Source organism: Asparagus officinalis, chromosome 4 (assembly GCF_001876935.1).
Source record: "Asparagus officinalis chromosome 4, Aspof.V1, whole genome shotgun sequence".
NCBI classification, from domain to species: Eukaryota; Viridiplantae; Streptophyta; class Magnoliopsida; order Asparagales; family Asparagaceae; genus Asparagus; species Asparagus officinalis.
In genome coordinates, this window is record NC_033797.1 from 106,938,152 (window position 1) to 106,960,729 (window position 22,578).

The 22,578-nt window shown below is 37.7% G+C and overlaps 1 protein-coding gene across 1 annotated transcript; it reads right to left on the minus strand.

Moving 5' to 3' along the window:
• On the minus strand, positions 928 to 13,823 carry LOC109837943 (2-C-methyl-D-erythritol 4-phosphate cytidylyltransferase, chloroplastic). Its single transcript, XM_020406332.1, has 12 exons — positions 13,517 to 13,823; positions 13,329 to 13,420; positions 13,160 to 13,228; positions 8,320 to 8,375; positions 8,154 to 8,233; positions 7,947 to 8,029; positions 6,705 to 6,782; positions 3,695 to 3,763; positions 3,265 to 3,333; positions 3,116 to 3,162; positions 1,902 to 1,992; positions 928 to 1,190 (listed from the first exon to the last, which is right to left on the minus strand). Exons 1-12 carry the CDS (start codon positions 13,647 to 13,649, stop codon positions 1,122 to 1,124), a joined length of 936 nt encoding a protein of 311 aa, XP_020261921.1. The 5' UTR covers positions 13,650 to 13,823; the 3' UTR covers positions 928 to 1,121.

Below are 22,578 nucleotides of genomic sequence, written 5' to 3' on the forward strand. Positions count from 1 at the left end.
CTTGCATCTATTTGGTTTTCAACCACTGAGGTTTTTAACTTTACTTTTCTCTTCATTTGCTATTAGTTTGGTACTTTGCTTATAACATACAACATACAAGTGCGAAAATTGAAGCCATACCTTGCATCTATTTGGTTTTCAACCACTGAGGTTTTTAACTTTACTTTTCTCTTCATATTATCCCAAAAAAAAACTACTGAAAGAGAAAAATGAGAACACTGTTCGCAAAAGTGTAGCAGACCTCAACATCCTCATATCCCAAAGAAACACCCAAAAAAATTGTTCTAAAAAACGGCAAAAATTGAAGCCATACCTTGAATCCCAATCAGAAATACCTGCGATGTGAAAAATTGAAGTCATGACAACAGATCTAGGGTTTCGATGGAAGGGTGAGAGAGAGGAGTAAAGGGGGAGACCGAAACTGAGAGAGGAGAAGGGGAGAGAGGCGAGATACCTACGACACGAGCGTGAGAGATCGAGATCGAGCTTTGAGATCGAGACCGAGATCGAGATCGAACATGAAATTTGAGATCGAGATCGAGCGTGAGAGATCGGGACTTCGACACGAGCGTGAGAGAGGAGAAAAAGAGGAGTCGGGTTTTGAAGGGTTGGATTTTGTGGGGTGAGGATTTGGCAAATACCAAGTACTGTGCCCAAATTTGAAATCCATACTTTTTGGGCTTTTCAAATCCACTGGATAAAATAACTTGATTTAAAATCATGACCCAAAGTTGAGCCCAAACATGAAATTTGGATTTAAAATACCCAGAATTTCAAATCCAAACCCAAATCAGCATTCCCAAACACAGCCTTAAATAATTGTAGAAGTTGCTCTAGCATGCAAAGACGAACGATTTCTCTTTAAGACTATGTGGTGTCTACAATTTGGAGCACAACGCAGATATTCTAACAAGAAAGCCGAAACTCTTAGACCGAAATGAAAAATTCAATATATGTAATTGGCTTTGTTTCTCTCATCATTTAATCAAGCAATTTAATAATTCCCCACTGGAACGTAAAATGTCACAATTTTTTTAAAACCAGTGAAATCCTGATAAACAATTGAATACAACAATTTTCTTCAAGGAATCCATGAACAAGGCGACCATCATCCTGTAGGATTATGCAGGTACTGCCGCTTCAATATTCAATATCCTCTCTGCTAATAACAGATCATCTGGAGTTGTCACCTAATAGAGATACACAGAACATCGTGAAAAGTTTGTAGAGGCAGTATCAGTCAGAAAAAGGAAGATATATATAAAAAATATATAATGGGTCATAGGTTTTATCTCTCATCACCGAGTCCAATGATTGTGAAATTCAAGTATTCCAGATGTGATCTCTTCATATCAGGCTTGTGATAGATTGTGCCTAGAGCAAAGTTCAACTCACAGCATCCTCATCACCAGCATCTTCACACACACACACATGCACACACACGCACGCACACGCCAACATGCCCACACAACACTCACATTCACAAAAGAAATAACACCCGTACTCACATTCGCAGTATAGTGTGTTGTGTAACTCGAGGGTTGTGTGTTACTCAGCTACTCACACCCTGTGTGCGTGTATGGAACGTTAGCGGTCGTGTGGTTTATATGATGTATGCATTATCTCCATTCACCATAGTTAAGTTTCATCATTACTATTCATATTGAGACTTGTCTAAGGGACATTTGAAGGATGCTCATGTTACATGCCTGAATAAGCTGAATCTAAACAAAGTTGCATTCAAACAATGAGCAAGTTACAAACCATAGCCTACAGCAATTTCACGATATGAGGACAGAATCATAATAAAGACGGAAAACCAGAGTATGTTTGATTCATAATTTCTCATTTATCTACAACGAACCGATGCCTCAACTTGCGGAGATGGGAGAGCTGAATACCTTTATGTTCGTATAAGAGCCTTCTGTGATATAAACAGGATGTTTTAAGTGCTCCACTATTGATACATCGTCCGTAACTTCAAGCTGGTTCCTGTTGTGGAGGTGAAAAAGTGAGAGCATTTCAACTTATTGTTGATTCACAGGCTAGATGATTTAGAAAGATTGGAAATTTTATTTAAAAAAATAAAAAGAAGAAGAAGAAGACTGCTGAATGCTGCTAGAATAAAATGCAGAAGTTAGAAAGTCGTTTACATCATGATCAGCCCAAAATATTGGAAGTTCATAACATGGATGACATCTTTTAATGCAATTCCAACCAGTAAAACATAATTTTAATTTAATGTACAATGAGGAAAGCACCTGCTGAAAATATGTTAAGAAGGCTTAGTGTTCCAGCAACCGAAATTATAAAATTACCCACAATCCCTCCCCACACCCCTCTTCCAGGAAAAAAAAGGGAGAAACAGTCCCAAAAATAATGATTACTCCTATAATTTACCAAGCAAAAGCTGATAAAAGACAATGGTATCAGACATTTGTAGACAAGGTTTTTGTCAAACAGAGAAAGCCAAAGCCTGGCCCTTGAAAGAATTAACACCACCAAAAGATTCTCATGGTACGACATTATGTTCAAAGAATTACAGCCAGCCAGCCAGTGCCACCCACATCATACAACAACAGAAGGGATGGGGAAAATTGGAATGACCCTCTGTGGAAACTACCGCATCGCTTGACAAGCTGTTTATTTTTTTATTTTTTAAATTTCTCTTTTCTTTTTTTCTGTTGGGGGATTAGGAGAGAACTGTGTATGTTGCAGGTATGAAGGTTGAGAAGGTCTGGTTGGTACTCTGAGCTTTAAATAAGAAGGTCATCTTAATCGTCTATTACCATGTTCACATACTTGTGGTAATAAATATCTGGAAGAAAAGTTCTGGGTCAACAAAAATTTCAACGCTAGTTTTAGGTCTATCAATCATAGTAGAGTAGGTCATGAGAAAACTTAATTAAAATGTTACGATAGGTGGTAGCCTTAACTGATATAGATGAAAGCTACTTACTTGCATAAAAATAATGCACATGCAATATCACGCTTTGGAGACTAATTTTCCCTACGTTACTCATAAATTGAAACTTATCATTGCAAACAGTTCAACATATAACCCGTATCTCAAACTTAACCAACTGGGAAATGAAACAAGGGGAGGAAGCCATACCTATTGACAAACTCAAAGCCCTTTCGAAGCAATTCAGGCTTCATGACCTACAAAAAGACCACAGTAGATAGTTCGCCTCTAGCCACTAACAAGAGCTACTATTTTCACATTTTCTTTCAATCAAACTAATTGAAGAAATAACGAATAACCTGTGGTGTTTGCATCTCCCAAAGTGTTTTTCTATCAAGGGTCTTCACTATGAAAGAGTCGCTGTTAGCCTGCAAGGTGCACAGTAGGACAATATGCATAAATGCACTGAACATCATGCAAAAATAATGATATTCCCATTCGTACTTTTGCACAATTGTAGATGGTTCTTGCTCAAAGCATTTCTATGTGACTAATTAACATGTGTCATGATGCAAACATGAAGTAGAAAGACGTTGCTTGTACTTAGCCTACGCATAAGAATGTTATCCAATATTAGAAGCAAAAAACTCAGTTATAGTATGTGTAGGGTCCAATTAACACATAGCGAGACCGCCATATAAATACTTCAAAACATTAGTTGAAGATATCTGCAGAAACTGATTATCACTAAAAGTAGATGGGCAAATATAATGAACAGATTATAAGCACCTCTTTTATGGTAGCTTTTACAGGAACTCCAAGAACAGCTGCCCCATGCAGCCAACCATCTTTAAGAACCTAGCAATCGAACAAGTATACCTGAAATTACTTTCCATTGGCATCAACTCTAGAGCATAAATTTTCTACATCAAGAATAAGAACCTGCAAACCATATGAAGCTAAGAACTTCAAAAGTTAATCTAACCTACATGAAGAATATGTTCACAAGAATGTATGTCCACAAAATGGCCATACAAATAATACTCTCTAAAGGTTTTCTCATGTGTATCTTACTATCTTATACAAGATAAAACATAGAGATCAGAAATTATACAATCTACAGACTTTTCATATAGTAACCCCATCTCTCATTGCTTACGGAACGTATAAGTTGTGTATTGCTTGGGAGAACAATAAAGATTGTGCGGACAAGAATGGAATTCATGTTCTGAAAAAGAACAAGGTACAAGACAGGTCAGTTACCCAACCTACACTTGGGATCACAATTTGTGACCAAGACAATTTGTTGCATGGAAAGTAATACAAACTTGTCTTTTACAAAATACAAAAACAAAGGGGCTGAACAGTAAATTTCCTGGGGTTGCAATATCACTCTTAAACGCATCTACATCCTATTGTCTACTATTAATTAAGTAGAGCTGTTATGAGCAAATATAAGTTTCAGGCAGATTGACTTCACCACTACAACTGCAGAAAGGGTCAGCAGCAACTACAAATCCTTCATCCTGAGTATGTTAGTTTCAAGCATACTGACTAAACAAAATAATAAGAAACGGGATACATCAGTATTAAGAATATGGAAAAAATAATAATCTTGCAAGTGGTGATTCTGGATTTATGCTAAGAAGATGGCCATAATTTATGGTTTTCGCTCAAAATTTATGGAACTATGCAGATAGTGTTCGAAGTACTACTGCATGCAGAACTTATACTATTGAAAACAGTATCTCTGATGTTTATCAAGCTTGGAGAAGTAGTAACTTAGCAAATTAATGTCTTAGGAATATTCATATGGACAGGCATCATAATACAGGATGCTGAAATGGAATTTATATGTTTCCCTGCATACAAGCGATGCCTTAACTTTTTGCACTTCCAATAAAATGTCTCTTTGAGCAAGAGATTACGGAGCAAATTCAATTCTGCAGAAAAGAAGATACCTTTCCAGAAGTTTCTTATTATATTATGAAAATGATCTTCAACAACCTTTTAGAAGAAATTTCACAACATAGAGGACATAGATAATTCACCCAAAAAGATGATTTTCACTATGAGGTGAATGCCATCATATCACTAAATAACTTACTTTTCAGATTTGCGATCGATGAATTTATTTTTATTTTATTTTAAGGACATTCTAAGTCTATGAATTTAGCTTCAGGACATTTTGGTCCATGAATTTATTTTTAAGAACATTTTGGTCCATGAATGTATTTTAAGGACATTACAGTTGTTCTTAAGGACATTCAGCTCTGTGAATTTATTTTAGGGACATTCTATTCTTGGATTTAGGTTCCGATCCTTGGATTTAGTTCAAGAACATTCCAGTCTTTAGATTTAATAGTGACATTCCGGTCTTCAGATTTAGCTCAGTGAATTTTCGATCATCAGATTTAGTTTAGCGACATTCTGATCCTTGGATTTAGTTGCAATTCAGTTTAACACATTCTGGTCACTCAGAACTGGTTTCAATTTGGTTTAAGGACATTTTGAACCAATAATTTTTTTGCTTTTTGTTTAACGATGTGGCAGTCAGAATATTATTTATTTCTGGTTTAACAATATGGCGGTCAATAACTTTGATTAATTCTAGGCTATACATGTGGGGGTTGTGGAGGTTGAGAACTTTGATTTCCAATTAAGCAACATGGAGGTTGATACCTTTAATTTCCAGATTGACATAGAAGTCAACTGAAGAGTTCTTTTTATGAAAATTATATGGAGTCATCTACAGGTGCCTACTGATCGCAATGATTGTGGTCAAAGCCACTCCATGACTGCCTACTTGCCACAAGGGCTGCAAGTCGACGCCATTTCATATTTCCTGTAGTGCACAAGAACCATAGATCGGACATCAGAGCATTTCGTGATTGCCTTGTGGCCAATGTGTCAGAGTTGCCATTTGCTACATTTCGGCCACAAGAATCATAGGTTGGAGCCATTTTCAAACTGCACACCAATCACGATGACCATAGTGGTCCCAGTTGTTTCACGATGTTCATTTTGACAAGAGGAATAATGACAGAGATACGTAGCTTCGATAAACAAAGAGGAAAAAGAAGCAATGAACTATATAAGTTTCTCCTCCTTTCTCTCTTTTTTCTCTATTTTCGGCTTAGGGTCCGGCTAACTATTGTTTTCTCCTGGTTATGTTGGCGTTCTTCTTTCTTCTTATTATTATTTGTTGTACATGTTGGCTGGTTGCACAAGTTATGATATATTTGATTTTTTATGCTCATAGATGATGATTTTGTGTTTCTGCTATGTTGATTGGATTTGCTCGTATATAAAAGAGATGTAAATTAGATAGGATAGTTTAGCTAAAATGATAATATTTTCAAAATTTTAATTTTATCATCAGCTGATAAGTTTATTTGTTATTTTTAAAACAATTTGCAGATAAGATTAAATATAATTTGAATTTTAAAAAGTTTGTTGGATAAGGTGAATTTACATCTGAGATTGCAAAGGAAGATTCACTTTAATTTCTATTTTATCTCCAGATTTCAATTATTTATTTATTATTTTTCAAAAATTGATTAACAAGTCTGCTTTGCTTGCAAAAACATACATAACCTTCATGTAATTATGGAACTAACTACTTGTGTAAACGAGTCAGGTGCATAAATCAAATTATTTGTGTTTCTTCTCACCATATGTAGTAGAATATACTAGATATCAAGAAATGTGAATTTTGAAATACAGTACTCGATAACTTTCAATGTCATAAGATATCACTAGTACAACAGACCGTGGGATGGTAGAGCTAAGGAGACACCTTTTTGACATGGACAGATGAGACTAAAGGCCTCGCAGAGTCATGAATGCAGACAAGTTCTGAACTTCCATCAATTTCCTGTGAAAGGTCAAAGTGAGTCATTCCTGGTACGACTCATTAAATAAGAAATGTAGTAAAAATGAATTAGTAAACATTAATAACAATTAAGGAACAAGGATCAAGAAAGAATACATAAAAGGGATATAAGTGTCTCAGGTATTACTTGGTGAAGTGGATAAAGATATAACAGAATGAATATACTCATTATATTACTTTCAAGTTACATGACTAGATTCATATAAATGAAAAGGAACTTGAAAGAGCACCAAATTGCACTCTCCTCAAGCATTTGATGATAAGGGCTTTATTTCTTATGTTTCAGGAATCATGAACAGACACCACAATTTATTTTTATTTTTTTAAAATTAGAAGGAGCAGCAGGGAAGTAAGTCCAAGCTTAAGAAGTGAGAAAGAAAAAGGTGAGTCACTAGTAGAATTCATTGAACTGCAACATAACTAAATGTGCTAAAAACTTGCTTTCCTGTCCTATGTTGCCTTTGCTATGCTACTTAATTGGAAGCTTCTAAGATCCTGACAAATTTACTAAGTCATGCAGGCATTTGACGATGCAAACTAGATCCTTCAACTTCGTGCGCCAATCTTCAAAAAACTTCTCATAAAGCTGAATGGACTTACCAACAAAAGTAAACCCCTAAAAACAAAAGGATAGAAGACACAAAGTTTGGGGTGTTACTTAGATTCTAGGTGGTTACGCACATATGATGGAACATAATTTGAGCATAATTTGAGTCAATGATCTAAGAGAAGTGACATGACAAATCTTCTACGCTTTTTTTAGATGAATAACAATTTATACATTTGTAAGCATCATACACAAATGGACATCGTGTCCTGGAATGCTAGACACGCCTATTTTTAGTTGAAAGAACTGTGACTCTGCATCTAAAAAGACATCTATAAAATGTCATTATTCCAAAACAAAGTGACTCTCTATTAGAAAGGCAAATGCATTACCATAAATCATAATAACTACAAGTATCTAATATATCTGCAATTGAATTGTGTGTTGATGTATAGATCCAGAAACAGATCAGCAGTGCGTTGACACAGCTACTGTTTTTCAGTTTGCTCAAATGATGGATTGGTGGAAGAACCAGTTTTAGTTCAACATACATTTCAAGAAAACAACAGTTTAAAGGGAGATTTAGATATCATGAAAACCTGAAGCCCATTGAAAACAGAATCTTGCCTCTCCTTTCCAGGAAGTGCAAATTTAAGATCTACTGGTATCTTGTCACTTGCATCTGAAAAAAAAAAAGCAGATTAGTCTTTGTTACATAATTAGTAAGAAATTGCTAGCCAATCCAACAAATGAGATTCAAGAGATGGAAAGATAAATCCGAAAATGTTGTGAGGAGCCATGAGGACCTTCAAATACATCCGTGTAGGATGGATCACATACAACAACTATTTCTTTCACTTCATTCATTCCACAGAATGTATCGAAACTGCGAAAAAACTAATCTGCAGTTAGCTTTCTCCAAAGAAGATTAGTGATTGATACATTTAGAGTAATAATTTGACAAAAAGCTACCTGTATAATGCGATTGGTTGACCTAACAGAGGAAGATACTGCTTTGGCATGCCTACCTAAGGAATGGACAAAATGCTGCAAATTGTTATTCATTTTACTTCCAAATGAAGCATCGTAAGAGCTTAAAACACAGGCTATAGTTCACATATAGTTGATCATTAACAAGTCAATTATCATTTGGATCTGATACTTTCAAAGTAAAGCAATGTTGACAATAACGTTACAATGTATAATGTGATGGTATGCCTCTTGTTAGGTTAAAGGGCATATAGTGTAACACAACATAGGCTACTTGTTTTATTTATTCTACAACAAATACAAAAATATCTATAATGAGTTTAACAAATAGGACCATAATTTCAAAATAAAAGATAACTTTCCAAAAAAAAATATAAAATTCAATACAACATATACTAATTATTAATCAGTACGTCCCAATATATTATCACAAATTAACAAATCACATCCAAAATTTCACATTCCCTACATTCTTCAAATATCTTAAGTTCACAGCCATAATCATATCACGACATTGAAAAAAGTCATCAGACTTAATAACGTGTTTCTGCTATTTCAAATGTTATGTAACACTTAAGGTTTGTTAAGTTACATTAGGCAAATAACAAGTTATGTAACGCATTTTTTTCAACATTGTTTAAGAGTCAAATATAACTTTGATCTAAGCAGCAGAAGACCATGTCATTGGATATTTCTCGATGCTCCTCTAACCTCTAACTATGATTCTCCAAAATTCAGATAGCTTGGCCATCACCAGCATGAGATTAGGCAATTAGTTTGACTATAGATGGCTTTTTGGCAAAGAGATAATATTGAGAAATAATGGAGAGTAGACCTTAACAGCAGTGCTTCAAATATCGGGCGACATGTCGGACATGTCGGTCGACATGTCGGATTTAGGGGCCGACCGACACGATATGGAGTTTTTCAATGCGTATAGCGTTTTCAGGGTTCATGTCGGATATATCGGGGACATGTCGGATATGTCGGGCGGATATATCGGGGACATATCGGCTATGTCGGTTGATTTTTCAGTCTGAAAAATTGGCTGATTTTTTTTGTGCTTTTGGTTATGTTTATCTAATTAGCTTTGAATTTAAACGCTTGATTGTCTTAGTATAGCTTCCAAAAACAAAACTCGATCAGTTAGGAAAAATGAAAAAAAAGATCTAAGTCATTTTCATCGCTCATCTTCTATCTCTCCTTCGACATCTCATTGGTTTCTTCTCCGAGCTATTCCTCCGATATCAATATCAGGTGATCTTCTCTTTCCTTAACCATCAACATCGGACTCCTCTTTTCTCACTTCTTTCCTTCACCATCAACTCTAAGTATCATAAGCTATTTACTTTTTTATATGTTTAAACAATAGAATTTATTAAGTATGTTTAGATTTTATTTATGATATTTATTACATATATGCACACCATCCGATATGGCAATCCGATATGTTTTTCATGTCCCCCGACATATCTCCGATTTCTGCTATCCGACATGAATTTTAGCCGTCCGACATGAACCCGACATCCGACATTTAAAATCTTGCTTAACAGTCAGTGGAAGTTTGAGAAAAGTATTTACTTTATTGCAACTCATCAATTATAATTCTTATTCCATTTAGTTTCATGATAAACTAATAGTTTCTTTTATGTTTTCATGTTCCAACTCAATGAAAAGTTGCATAATGTCTCTGCTTTGATCTCAGGTCGAGGAGCACATGAACTTGTTAGGTCCTTTCGTTTTGATGGTGATTTACAAATAATTTACTTCTAACGTTGTTTGTCTAGTGTTTGTATTTTGTATTTATTCTAGTCAAACAATACGTTGGAGGATGGATGGAATCGAGCATTCACGATCAAATCCAATAGAGGTCGGCGGAATTGTGGAGTGAAGCATTGCATTCAAGTTAAAGATCCAAGATCCCTCTTCATCCGCACAGTTAACCAAGTCGAGCTCATTGAAGACCTTCAAGCTTGGATAACTTAGTTTTAGGTTTTATATTATGTGTGTTTAGTACTTTAAGCTCAATATCATATACACACATATTTTATTGGTTTCTATGTTTATATATATAGTTATATATATACACATATTTTAGTTTTTGGTTTCTATGTATATATATAGTTATATATATACATACATGTTTTGGTTTTCAAGTTTATATAAATATGAAATTACATATTTCATATTTATTATTTTGATTTGGTTTAGCTATATAGATATGAAACAATATATATCTTCATATACACTTTTATATGTTTCATATATATCATTTTGTTAAATGCATATTGTGCAAAACTTTATTTTTACATAATATTGAGTTTTTGGTTTATAGACTTAACAACAATATTTTATATATCAATTCATTAAGTCTATAAAATCAGTTTTAAAAGTTTTAAAAGTTTGTTTAAATCAGTATGTCAAAAACATGTATGTTTAGTTTTATGTTTTTGGATATTTTTGCAAAATGATGATATTTTACAAATGGGAGATGATTTCTGAAAACCGGTTTTTATAACATGTGTATTATCATGTCTACAATCATTTCTCAAAGTTTCATAATTTTAAAATTTGTTTGCCATTTTAAAGGCAGATTAAAAATCAGATTTTATGTTTCAATCAGGCTGATAACCTGTTATCAGTCGATTGGTCAGTCGACTGATAACGTCAGTCGACTGATGTGTCGACTGAAGAAATCATCTGGAATAACAAAAAGTTTCTATTTTATTTTGGTCGACTAATGATCCATCAGTCGACTGATAAAGATTCGACTGATGAGCTGAAAAATGCCTCTAACGGTCAGCTCATCAGTCGACTGATGAAAATCGTCAGTCGACTGATGCTGTAACTGTTAGTTTTTTCAGCCTGTTCCAGTTTTGATTTTTTTTGTCTTTTTACCTTGTTTTCTCTTGGCTTTAGGGTTCCTATAAATACCCCCACATATCCTCAGTTTTAGGAACAAAAAGGGAATGTTTTAAGAAAGTTTAACAAGGGTTTAAAGTTTGGTTTAAGTTTGTTTAAAAAGCTTTTAAGCATTTTTCTAGTTTCGATTTGTGAAGAGAATTTCACAAGAGCAAGTGGAGATCATCTTTTGGTGTTTGAGCATTCACTCTTCTCCCTCTCTCTTGTTATCTATAGAGAAATTTTCTTAAACTCAATTCTAGCTATTTTATTATTTTGATTCTAATTTTCATAAGCTAGATTTTATTATTGAGTTTAATTGTTTTATTGGATACTCTTTGTTTACACACAATCATTGAGCTTATTGTATTTCATACATAGTATAATTTGGGTTGTGAGGATTGTGTGACTTAGAGAGTGAGCTTACACTTAGTTCTCATCTTGTATTAGAGAACAAACAATTGTATTTGTGCCTAATTATGAAGTTACACTTTGTAATACACTTGTACATCGAGAGGAGTGTGTGGTGAGAGACGGGGTCATCCCGAGAGGAGTGGGGTAGGTGGTAATGCCTAGAGGTAGGTTGTAATTCCTAACACTTGAGGGAGACACGGGCTAAAGACCAACACTTAAGAGGGGGTAAAGTGTGATTATAAGAGTGTGAGATTGTAAAGTTTTTGGTGAACTAGAAAATCGAGTGTGTAGAGAAGTTCTGGCTTCTAAACCGGGTGTGTCGTGATAGTGGAGATCTCCTCGAGGTGAGGAGCGGAAACGTAGGTCGTGGGGACCGAACTCCATGAACATATCATTTGTTTGTGATTGCATTGACGCACTTACTTTTATGTTCATATCTTGTATCGCTTTGTATATTGCTTGTTGTTTATATTGCCCACTATCTAGTTTAGATTGTTTACCCTTGTATTATTTATATATCCTTGCTCCTATCTTGTTGAATACCATTCTTGCTAGGATATATTGTTAATTAGTTTTAAATTGGTATAAATCGGATTAGATTAGCATAAACTATATTCACTCCCCTCTAGGGTTCTTTTCTAGTGGCATTAGGGTGCTTTCAGAACTCACGTGTGCTTCTTCCACCTTGAGATCGTATATCACCTTTAGATGGTTCTCACTTCCAAGGTGAACTAGAGGATGTGTTTAGACACGTCTGCTTTAAATTTACATGCTCGTACAATGAAACAATCTTGCTCCATTTATCCTTTCTATCGAAATTCCTCTTCTAGAAAATCCACATGCTTGGACCACATATTCGCTATAGTTCCTTTCAGGTTTCAATATATGCATGCCTTATAGTGCAAAAAATAACTAATAAATATGCATCTCTTTCCTCTAGGCTCCGATCCATATATTAAGAAAGATTTCACACATATGCAGTTGAACCCAAGTTCATAAATCCCTCTAGGCGTAAGAACTAATTTACAAGGAATATGATTCAGAGTAAATAAGATTACGATCAATGCATCTTCCTAATAGGATATTGGAAACTGGGAATGTCTCGTCATCAATCCCAATATATCAAGTAAAGCTTTACTCTCTTTTAATAATGTAATTTTGATTCATTGTGTAGGGAGTAAGTAGTTGAGTAGATATTCCTATGTTTGAAAAGTATGCATAATTTTTTCATTGCTATTTTTATCAAAATTGGAGTTAAGTCTTCTTAAATGTAGTTAATCCCAGTCAACTCTCAAAAATATCAAATGAGGTTTTTTTGCCTATCATTTGTAGTTTCCATCTAACTCTAAATGTCGGACATCACTGTCGTTTACAAAAATCTAGTCAGACGGAAATTTTCTCCACTCCAAAAAATGCAAGTGGAAAAGAAAATTAAGCAACAGTTTTTAGAAAACCATAAACTATGCTTAAAAATTAACTGTCGTCAAAAAGATAGGGAAACTTTTACCCCCATTCTCTTCCCTACTCCTCCGGCCAATAAAACCACAGACACGCTCCTCTCTTTCACAACATCACTCTGTCAACAGAAAAAATCCAAATTAAGAGATGGGTGTGCTTTTTGCAAAAAAAAAAAAAAAAAAAGATAATGTGCCTTTCTTTTGCAAATTTAAACAAACCTCATTTTCTCCTTTTTGCGCAGCGGCGAAAATTGGCAAATTCCGCTTAACAGCAACTCCACTTCCCTCCTTTCTTTTTAAACCACCTAAAACTGAAGCGAGATAAAAAGATCAAGAAAGAATCCTCGCCCAAAAATACAAAATCGATGGGCAAAAGCAAGCATTTTTTTTTATTTTATTGATTATACCTTGAATTGGATGGCGAGGGAACGGGAATTGTGAGCAAGGAATGCAGAAGGAAGGAGACAGTGGATTGGAGTTTGAGGAGGGACCGAGATTGGGAAGATGATGAGACAGGAAGAGATTGGATCGAAGCGCCATTGGAATTTTTTTCCCCCCACCTCTAGGGTTTCGTTCAAAGGATCGAAATCGAGCTCGATATATAGGAGTGGAGGAGGGAATCAAGGCTTCGCGCTTCCCTCGTTTTTTGGGGCTAATGAGTCAATCGAGGCAGCGTCCAGTGGAGTACCGACGATTACCTTGTGAATATCGTTTTAGGCTGCGTCCAGGAACTAATAATATCGTTTAAGAGCGGCAATAACTGTTAGAAGATAATTTGTAATTCTAGATAGCTCTAGGATATTTGTAAAAAAGTATGTAAAGTAGAAATATCTAGAATAATCTAGGAAGAAAATATATTAAGCATGGATGTATGTAGAATTATATAGAATTCTCTAGCATTTTGATGTATCATGAAAAATCTAAATATTACAGAGAATTTCTTGTGAGCCTATAAATAGCCTTGAATGTAAACTTTGTAATTAAGGCTTGAGCAATTTATACAAAGTTTCTTTAAGTTCTTAGCCTCTTCTTATTTTCCCTCCTATTCACACTAGTGCTACACCACACTGGCATGGCGCTTACACGTCACTGCTGATTGTTCATTAGCAATTGTCTTTTATTATTGGAAAATTAAAACTGCCTAGAATTAAAAAGCCTCGTATAGTATATTATTAAGCTTCTTTTAAAAAAAAATTCTTAACATTCCATTGCTTCTTCCTCTACGTTGTCTTCCTAAAACAAATCTAAGGTCGCCTCAATTCGTTCCTTTTGAAAGATTATCGCTGTTCGAATTCGTGATCGAATTCATGAAAGGAAAAAGAAGGGCAAGTAGCTACCAATTTTTTCCTCAAAAGTTTTCGATTTCCTTTCTTTCGTTCTTTTTTCTTTTTTTTTTCCTTTTTTTTCTTTTTTCTTTTTTTTTTCCTTTGGTTTTTTCCTTTGTTTTATTGGATGGTCGCTAATTGCTTTTGCAAATCACAATAGGCACTGGTTGATCGAAATTTCATTAGGGTACCGTTTGGCAAATGGTTAAGTGAGGGGTTAAGGAGACTTATCCCATTTTTAACTCGTCAAACACAAAAAATCTATACAATAGTTAAAGTGAGTTAACCCTTCATAATTTGTCAAACATAAAAAATATAAAAGGGTTAAGCTAACCCCTCTAGATGGATTAAAATGAGTTAACCCCTCAAAATGAGGGGTTTACTAATACTCCTATTTAAAAGGATTAAGAGTTAACTCTTCTAATTATAAAAAAAATAGTCAAAATCATTGTTATTCCCAAACACTAAAACTGATCACAAAGGTTAAAATAAAACTTATTTAACAGGTTAATAATTTAGTCCTTCAGAATATCTAAGGGCTAAGTACATTAATCCTTCTCTTTAACACTTCTTCCTTAACCATTTGTCAAACGGTACCTAGAAGTATAACTTTTTCACGGTCAAATTCTTACATTGGAAAGGAATCATGAAAATGAAAAATTTTCCTCACGTTACTTAATACTCCAAAGGTGAAGATGGACATGATGCACATAAACGAGAAAGAAACAAACCGAATTGAGAAATGAGAAGGAACCACAAGTTGGTACGGCATTCAAATCATATGAAGAAGTAAGTGAATTTTATAGTGTATATGCTACTACGTACTTTGGGATTTGGTACCAAATTACGTAGTTCATGGTTAAACGAGCATAAGCGGATTAAGTGTGTCGTATTGGCAAGTTGCAAACATGGAAAACCACAACATACTTCCAGCAACAATTATGATTCGAAGCCATCAGTGAAAATGAATTGCCAAGCAAGCATACATGTGAAATAGGCATCAGACAGTGTGTATTACATTTTAAAAGTTAATATTCATCATAGTCGATATGTAGTTCATCACAAGCTCGATTCTTCCCGTGCAACAATGTAAAACTCCATAAATTTAAAAATATTGTGATTAATAGTAATAAATAACTTTTAATATTTTTGAGATTATTTATGGATGAATGATTATGTTAACAATCGATTTGAGATCGATTTGGTACGAAAATGGGAGGATACAAGTGTTAAACGTGCACAAAACGAGTGAAAACATGCACAACCTGTAAATAGCTTGGGTTTCTGTTCGGTCGACTGATGCTTGCAATCAGTCAACCGATGGGAGCTTATCAGTCAACTGATGGCAAGCATCAGTCGACCGACGCGCTGTTTTCCTGATGTGAGTTGGTTTCGGGTTTATTTATTTTGTTTCGGGTTTGTTGGTATATATATAAGCATATACACTGGAAAATCCTCTTTTACATCATATTTCTAAACCCTAGAAACCACCCTCTTCCCTCAAAATCCTAGATATTTTTTTGTGAATTTTGAGAGCTTTGTGAAGTAAATACCGAGAAGAGGAAGAGACCGTTGGCGTTTGGTGAGGGAGAACCTGTTTCCTTGCACTCTTGGGGATTCCTGCATGTGTTGAGGCGAGTTTCATCTCCTCCAATCTCATCCGCATTTTTATTTGGTTTTTATTGAGTTTTATTTGGTTTTATTAGGCCTTAAAACCTAGTTTAATTATAAAGATTATTCCTTAAAGGTATATGATATAAAGATTTGCTCTTTTTTATTTAAAAAGTTATAAACGAATTTCTCTAATTTGGATTTAAGATTTGAAATAAATAATTAACATGAGGATTTATCGAGATTTATTGGTTTTCATGATGATTTGACAAACATGAACATGTTAGGGTCATAATAATTCACCTACATATAATAATTGAGTTTCATGTAGTTAATTGAGCCCTAATCATCTCAAACAAGTTTTTTTTACATATGATGTTCTGGATGAATGGTCTTGATGCAAACATTCGCCAGCTTCATGTTCTAAAAGGGGTGGTATTGAGACATAGTCTAATCCTCTCCTAATTTTATGGTAATAATCAGGAGGTTTTCCTTCTGAAGTGAAAGAATGAATCGGTGCTCGCCTTCCTTTTTCGAAATTCAAACTTTTCTATTTGTTAAAATCATATCTCATATTCCTCATCATATGGAAGGCCTTAGACTCATAATGATGGAATTGTGGGATTTTGGTGTCATCCTCTGAACTTTTCTAATTTGATAGCTCAGAGTTGACTTTTCTTAAATAGATTGGCTTTTGACCTTTCTTCTTAGCCGGGACCATGAAGAAGGCTTTCTACGCGTCTTTCATCTCCTCGAATGTGGCGAAAGATGACTTGAGTGGTAGATTAAGTAATGTCTCGACGTAAAATGTATGCCATAGATCTGTGCTTATATCTGTATCAGTCGATATTTTCTCACATTCAGAGAATACATCAGACACGTAAGCCAAATTAAAATTTTTATTTATGTATCACTCGTCCTCACTAGGTACATCATTATTATTGAGCTCATTATGGCTCATTACATTCGGATTCAATTCCCACAGACAATCTTCCTTGGGTTCGGGCTCGGCGTCCACTTCGTTACTGCTGTCTGGATCTTCTTTTGGTTATTCCAGCTCTTGGGAGTCCAGATAGAAAACTGAGTCAGTATGGTAATTTTCCACCCCCTTGAATGGTTACTTTTCGGCTATCAAGGTTCTGACTTCTCCCTCTTCATTAATGTACTTTATCACTTGATGGAGGGTAGACAGGACAATGTGATTCGCATGAATCCAATATCGTCCCAACAAGAAATTGTAGGACGTGTCCGCGTCTATGATGTAGCTAGTCACTTCTGACTTGAGATCTCCAATTGTTCGTGGGAAAATTTTGCAGTAAAAGAAACGAAGGAAAATTGATTTGTATTCCTTTAATCTCAGTTACAATTGGATTTTCTGATTACAAAAGAGAAGAGAATGATCTGGATTCTCCCCTTTGTTTAATTCTGGGTTCTTCACGGTGGCGATGAGATGCCTCCCTCGATTGCTCGCGTCGAGTTTGCTTCTCGTTGACGATCCGACGTCTTGTTTCACTGGAACATGATCTTCTCCTCACGATTTGACGTTGTGGAGAACTTGCGTGGTAAGTTTTATAACTCTTGATGAGTTGATTGATCTTAACCGTAATTGGTTAGACCAGCCAAGGATCTCTTCTTTGCTGCCAAAAAGAAGGATGAAAGATCTAGCAGACCCCTCCGAACTGAATTGATTTTCAGTTATTTATAGGGGATTAAGGGGTGTAACTACCTCCTTAATTCGCTCCTAAGTGGGGCTAATGGGATGTAACCGCCCCTTAAATCACTCCTGAGTGGAGTTGTGATCCCCTCGTATCGTGGGAAACGATTTTGAAACCGTTAAGCTCGTGTTTGAACGAGTCAAACGCAAATCCTGCATTCTTGAATGAAATCTGCGTTTGAACGCAGCGTCTGGAGGTTCAGACGCAGCGTCTTGTTGAAAGCTGCATTGGTAGTTTGTTGGAAGCTGCGTTTGCGGCCGAACATGAGCTGCGAATCTGAGCTGTGTTTGCAGCTTTTGGAGCTGCGTTTGCGGCCGAACCTGAGCTGCGTTGACGGCCGAATCTGAGCTGCGTTTGCAGCTTTTAGAGCTGCGTTTGCGGCCGAATCTGAGCTGCGTTTGCAGCTTTTGGAGCTGCGTTTGCGGCCGAACATGAGCTGCGTTGGCGGCCGAATCTGAGCTGCGTTTGTAGCTTTTGGAGCTGCGTTTGCGACCGAATATGAGCTGCGTTGGAGGCCGAATATGAGCTGCGTTTGCAGCTTTTGGAGCTGCGTTTGCAGCTTTTGGAGCTGCGTTTGAGCTGCGTTTGTGGCTATGAACACGACGCATCTTGATGCTGGTACGCGGGGAGGATTTCCACGTCTTGATTTGAAGAGACCGTCGATTTGTAGTCTCTTTCTGTCGAAGTGTTGCAAAGATCATCATTTTGTAATCTTTACTTTAGCTCTCTGATATGTGAGAGTCGTCAGATTGTAACTCCCGATGTTGATTGTGGAGGCTGTTGATTAGAGCTTTCATCAATTGTTGTGAAGGTCATCAGATTGTAACATTCATTGATCCACGTGAAAATCTTCAAATTATAGCCTTCTGGAAGTCGTCAGATTGTAACTTCCATCATCGGTGTTTGATGAGGATCAGCTATCTATTGTGATTTTTAGACAGCTTACAGAACCCCCTCCAAAGTTTTCGAAAGTTCGCGATTGACTGGGACGTCTGACCTCAACGTTTTGACTTAAGACATGGAAGTGGTTTCCGTGTATTTTTGACTAAGTCTTTGAGACTTGTCTTTGGCTCATCTGTTTTAAGTCTCGGCTCACATCCATTAAGCTGATGGACCTGCAAACGTGCATAGGATTTTTGGCAAACCCTCAGCCATCAACGGATTTGATAAGCCTTTACCGACTACCGTTTGAGTCGGGCTAGCATGTGGATTGTCTAAGTCCGTTCCACATGTACCGTTGTGCTAAGAGAATGAACCCTCTTAGACTTGATGCTATGATTTTGAATACATAGACTTTATCATTTTTACGGAAAAAGACTAACCGGTAACGCGTGTTAGGCGTAGGCTTATCTCTAATTAGGGATCGAGATAAAATCCCCCATGCGTGAAAGGCATGGATTTTGGTGCTACGATGTTGAATACGTAGACTTTATCGTTATTTCTTCATGTGTTACTTGAAACACTGAAAGAAAGTTGGAAGCGCCAGAGGTGTAATATTAACTTAGCATGAATTTTTACTTAGAGTGAAATTCAGAAATTTTCTTTATTATCACTAGGATAATTCTAGAAAATATTTAATCCGTTGGGGATTTTATAATGACAACTTGCTATTCTTGTTGAAAAAGGATTAACAAGTTCATTGGGGGGTTTGACTGTTAGAGGTGTGATGTTAACCTAACAGTATTTTATGGACCTATCGCTCTATTGAAGAGAGTCGATAAGTTGATTATGTCGTTAGAGGTGTGATATTAACTTGACGGGTTTGTGGACCTATCGCTCCATTGAAGAGAGTCGATAAGCGGATTTTGTCAGAGGTGTAGTGTTAACGTGACAAGAAGACCTATCGCTCTATTAATGAGAGTCGATAAGTTGATTTTGTCAGAGGTGTTTGATATTAACGTGACAAGATTGTGTTGTGATTGGAGCAACTTTGTGGACTTATCATCCTATTGACGAGGATTGATAAGTGAATTTTGTCAGAGGTGTGATATTAACGTGACAGGAAGATGTTGCGATCAGGGCAACTTTGAGGACCTATCGCTCTATTGAGGAGAGTCGATAAGTTGGAAGTGTTGCGATCAGAGCAACTTTGAGGACCTATCGCTCTATTGACGAGAGTCGATAAGTTAATTTTGTCAGAGGTGTAGGATTAACGTGGCAAGAAAATATTGCGATCGGAGCAACTTTGTGGACTTATCATCCTATTGACGAGGATTGATAAGTGGGTTGTCAGAGTTATGATGTTAACGTGACAAGATTGTGTTGCGATGAAAGCAACTTTGTGGACTTATCATCCTATTGACGAGGATTGATAAGTGGGTTTTGTTAGAGGTTTAGTGTTAACGTGACAGGATTTGTGTACTTGTAATTTGAACAAGATTTTGGGGACTAGCGTCTCGCTGGGGAGAATTGCTAAATGAGTTTATCATCAGAAGCGATGAATTTTGATACTAAGATTTTAAAGACTTAGTGTCTTGCTGGGGAAGATTGCGATTTGAGTAATTTTGAGGACTTATCATCCTATTGACAATGATTGATAAGTTGATTGTCAGAGGTGTATTGTTAACGCGACAAATTGGGAGTGATGCAAGCTGCATTCATACTCTGTGGGGTGATGATCGTCAGAAGTATAATATTAACTCGACGATGTAAAAGATTCGTTACTCTTAATCCAGTGGATTCCAAGTAACCAACCCCCAGTCTTGATTAAGACTTAGCAGGGGAATAAGAAGAAGTAGATAAGGCACATCACGTAGTGGGACACTATCCATGAAGTCGGAACAGAGGCACATCACCTGGTAGGCCATTATCTGATGAGTTTGACTATCAGAGGTAACTGTTAACGTGATAGTTTTGTGGACCCGCCATCTGTAGGCGTATAAAACTGCCTATAGGTCCCTTAACTCAGCTCGACAACGCCAATTCGACGAACCGACCATCGGGCGACGTATGCAGACACGATTGTTAGTCCACAACGCCTAAACCATCGAGTGACGAGGCGACGAGGTCAACGAATCGTACACAAGCAACGGAATGCATCCATTCGCGTACGGAATCAAGCTAACGGGTTGAAGAATCAACGAGTCATCCAACCAAGAGCGGACTCGGATGAATAACAACCAAATCAAGATCGGTTTCGGACTCGAACTCAGAAGTGGATTTACTGCCAAATCAGGAATCCGACTTACTGCCAAATCAGGAATCGATTTACTGCCAAATCAGATCAACGAATCAGAGTCTGGATCAACCGAATCACAGACAGAACCCAAAGGTGGAAAACAGCAGAAAACCAAACACCCGGAGGGGCTCGGAAACCAAGTCATCGAGGCGGCTCACCGAGCCACCAAGGTGGCTCGGTGGCCGAGCCACCAAGTGGTGGCTCGGCCGAGCCACCTAGGTGGCTCGGTGGCCGAGCCACCTTGGGGTGGCTCGGCCACCTCCGAGCCACCAAATGGTGGCTCGGAGGCCGAGCCACCTCCTTGGTGGCTCGGCGGCCACCAAGGTGGCTCGGCCACCACCGAGCCACCAAGAGGTGGCTCGGTGGCCGAGCCACCAAGGTGGCCGGCCGAGCCACCTCTTGGTGGCTCGGCATGAGCCGAGCCACCTTGAGGTGGCCGGCCACCTTGAGCTGGCCACACGTGCACACGGGCACGGGCACAGTAACGAGAGCCTATAAATAGGCCAAGGGGTTCTTCATTTCAAAGGGTTGGAAATTTTGGAGAGAGGCGAAGCCCTGCTGGATTGGAGACTCGGAACTTAAAAAAGATTGAAACTTTGGGACTTCGGGGGTGGATCGGTGGCCGAGCCACCAAGGGCATGAGCCGAGCCACCTTGAGGTGGCCGGCCATCCATGTGTTGGCCACACGTGCACACGGGCACAGTGACGCTTGGCTATAAATAGGAGAGGGGGTTGTTCATTTTAAAAGGTTGGAAAATTTAGAGGGAGGCGAAGCCCTGCTGGATTGGAGACTCAGATCTAAAAAAGATCTCAACTTTGGGACTTCGAGGACTTGCTCATTCAGATCTGGTGCTCGGCGACCGTCAACATCAAATAAGGCAGGTGTTCGAGAGGACCGGATCTCAGATCTACGCAGACGTACTCCGGATCTAAGCTTGGTCTTAGATCCCGAGACTTGGACGATTGTTTCCTTGGTGAATCAATCCTCCCCGGCTATTATTTCCTTCGTGGAATAATACCCGTCGTACTGCTTAGATCTGATCGCGAGATCGATGCGTCGCAGCCGCGGATTCCGATCCCGGTCGAGGAGGAGGTCGAGTATGAGTTCGACCAAGCCAAGTTCGAGGAGTACGTGTCCTCGTCCGGATCTACCTCCCCCCGCAAGTCCAAGAAGTCCAAGTTCTCCTCCAGGAGAAAAACTCGTTGGTTTGAAGAAGTCGAAGCCACCAACGAAGATCTCGCCCCGTTTGATGCCAAAGTCGCATCGGGTGAGATTCCTCCAGTTTCCAACCAGGTCAGATCTGCTCTGGCCAACTCTTCTGCCACAGAGGGCGTGGTGACTCTCTCGAAGAGAGCCCGCCAAAGGCAACGTCAACGCCTTGCGAAATGATTCGCAAAGGCCATGGAGTCAGTTGACGGGATCCGCTACAACGTGGATCTGAAGAACAAAAGAGGCAAACAGCCTCAACAATCAACGAATGATGGTTCCTCCAAGCCGCCAACAACGGAATGGGTCCTGTCAAACGGAACCGATCGACGCTGGAGGAGCGCATTCGCAAGCGCCGCGCACTATCAGCGCAGGCACGGGCTCAAGCTGAAGAAGCCCGTAGAAAGCTGCAGAAAGAGGTAGCCAAGAAGCC

What these genes read in the sequence shown, in the direction of transcription:
- LOC109837943 (XM_020406332.1), bottom strand. Translation starts at nt 13,649, where the DNA reads ATGGCGCTTCGATCCAATCTCTTCCTGTCTCATCATCTTCCCAATCTC. An exon ending in CGCAAAAAGGAGAAAATGAG is followed by an intron (nt 13,229 to 13,328) that starts GTTTGTTTAAAT and finishes TTCTGTTGACAG; the next exon opens with AGTGATGTTGTGAAAGAGAG. An exon ending in CATCTGTCCATGTCAAAAAG is followed by an intron (nt 3,764 to 6,704) that starts GTGTCTCCTTAG and finishes TTCGATTGCTAG; the next exon opens with GTTCTTAAAGATGGTTGGCT.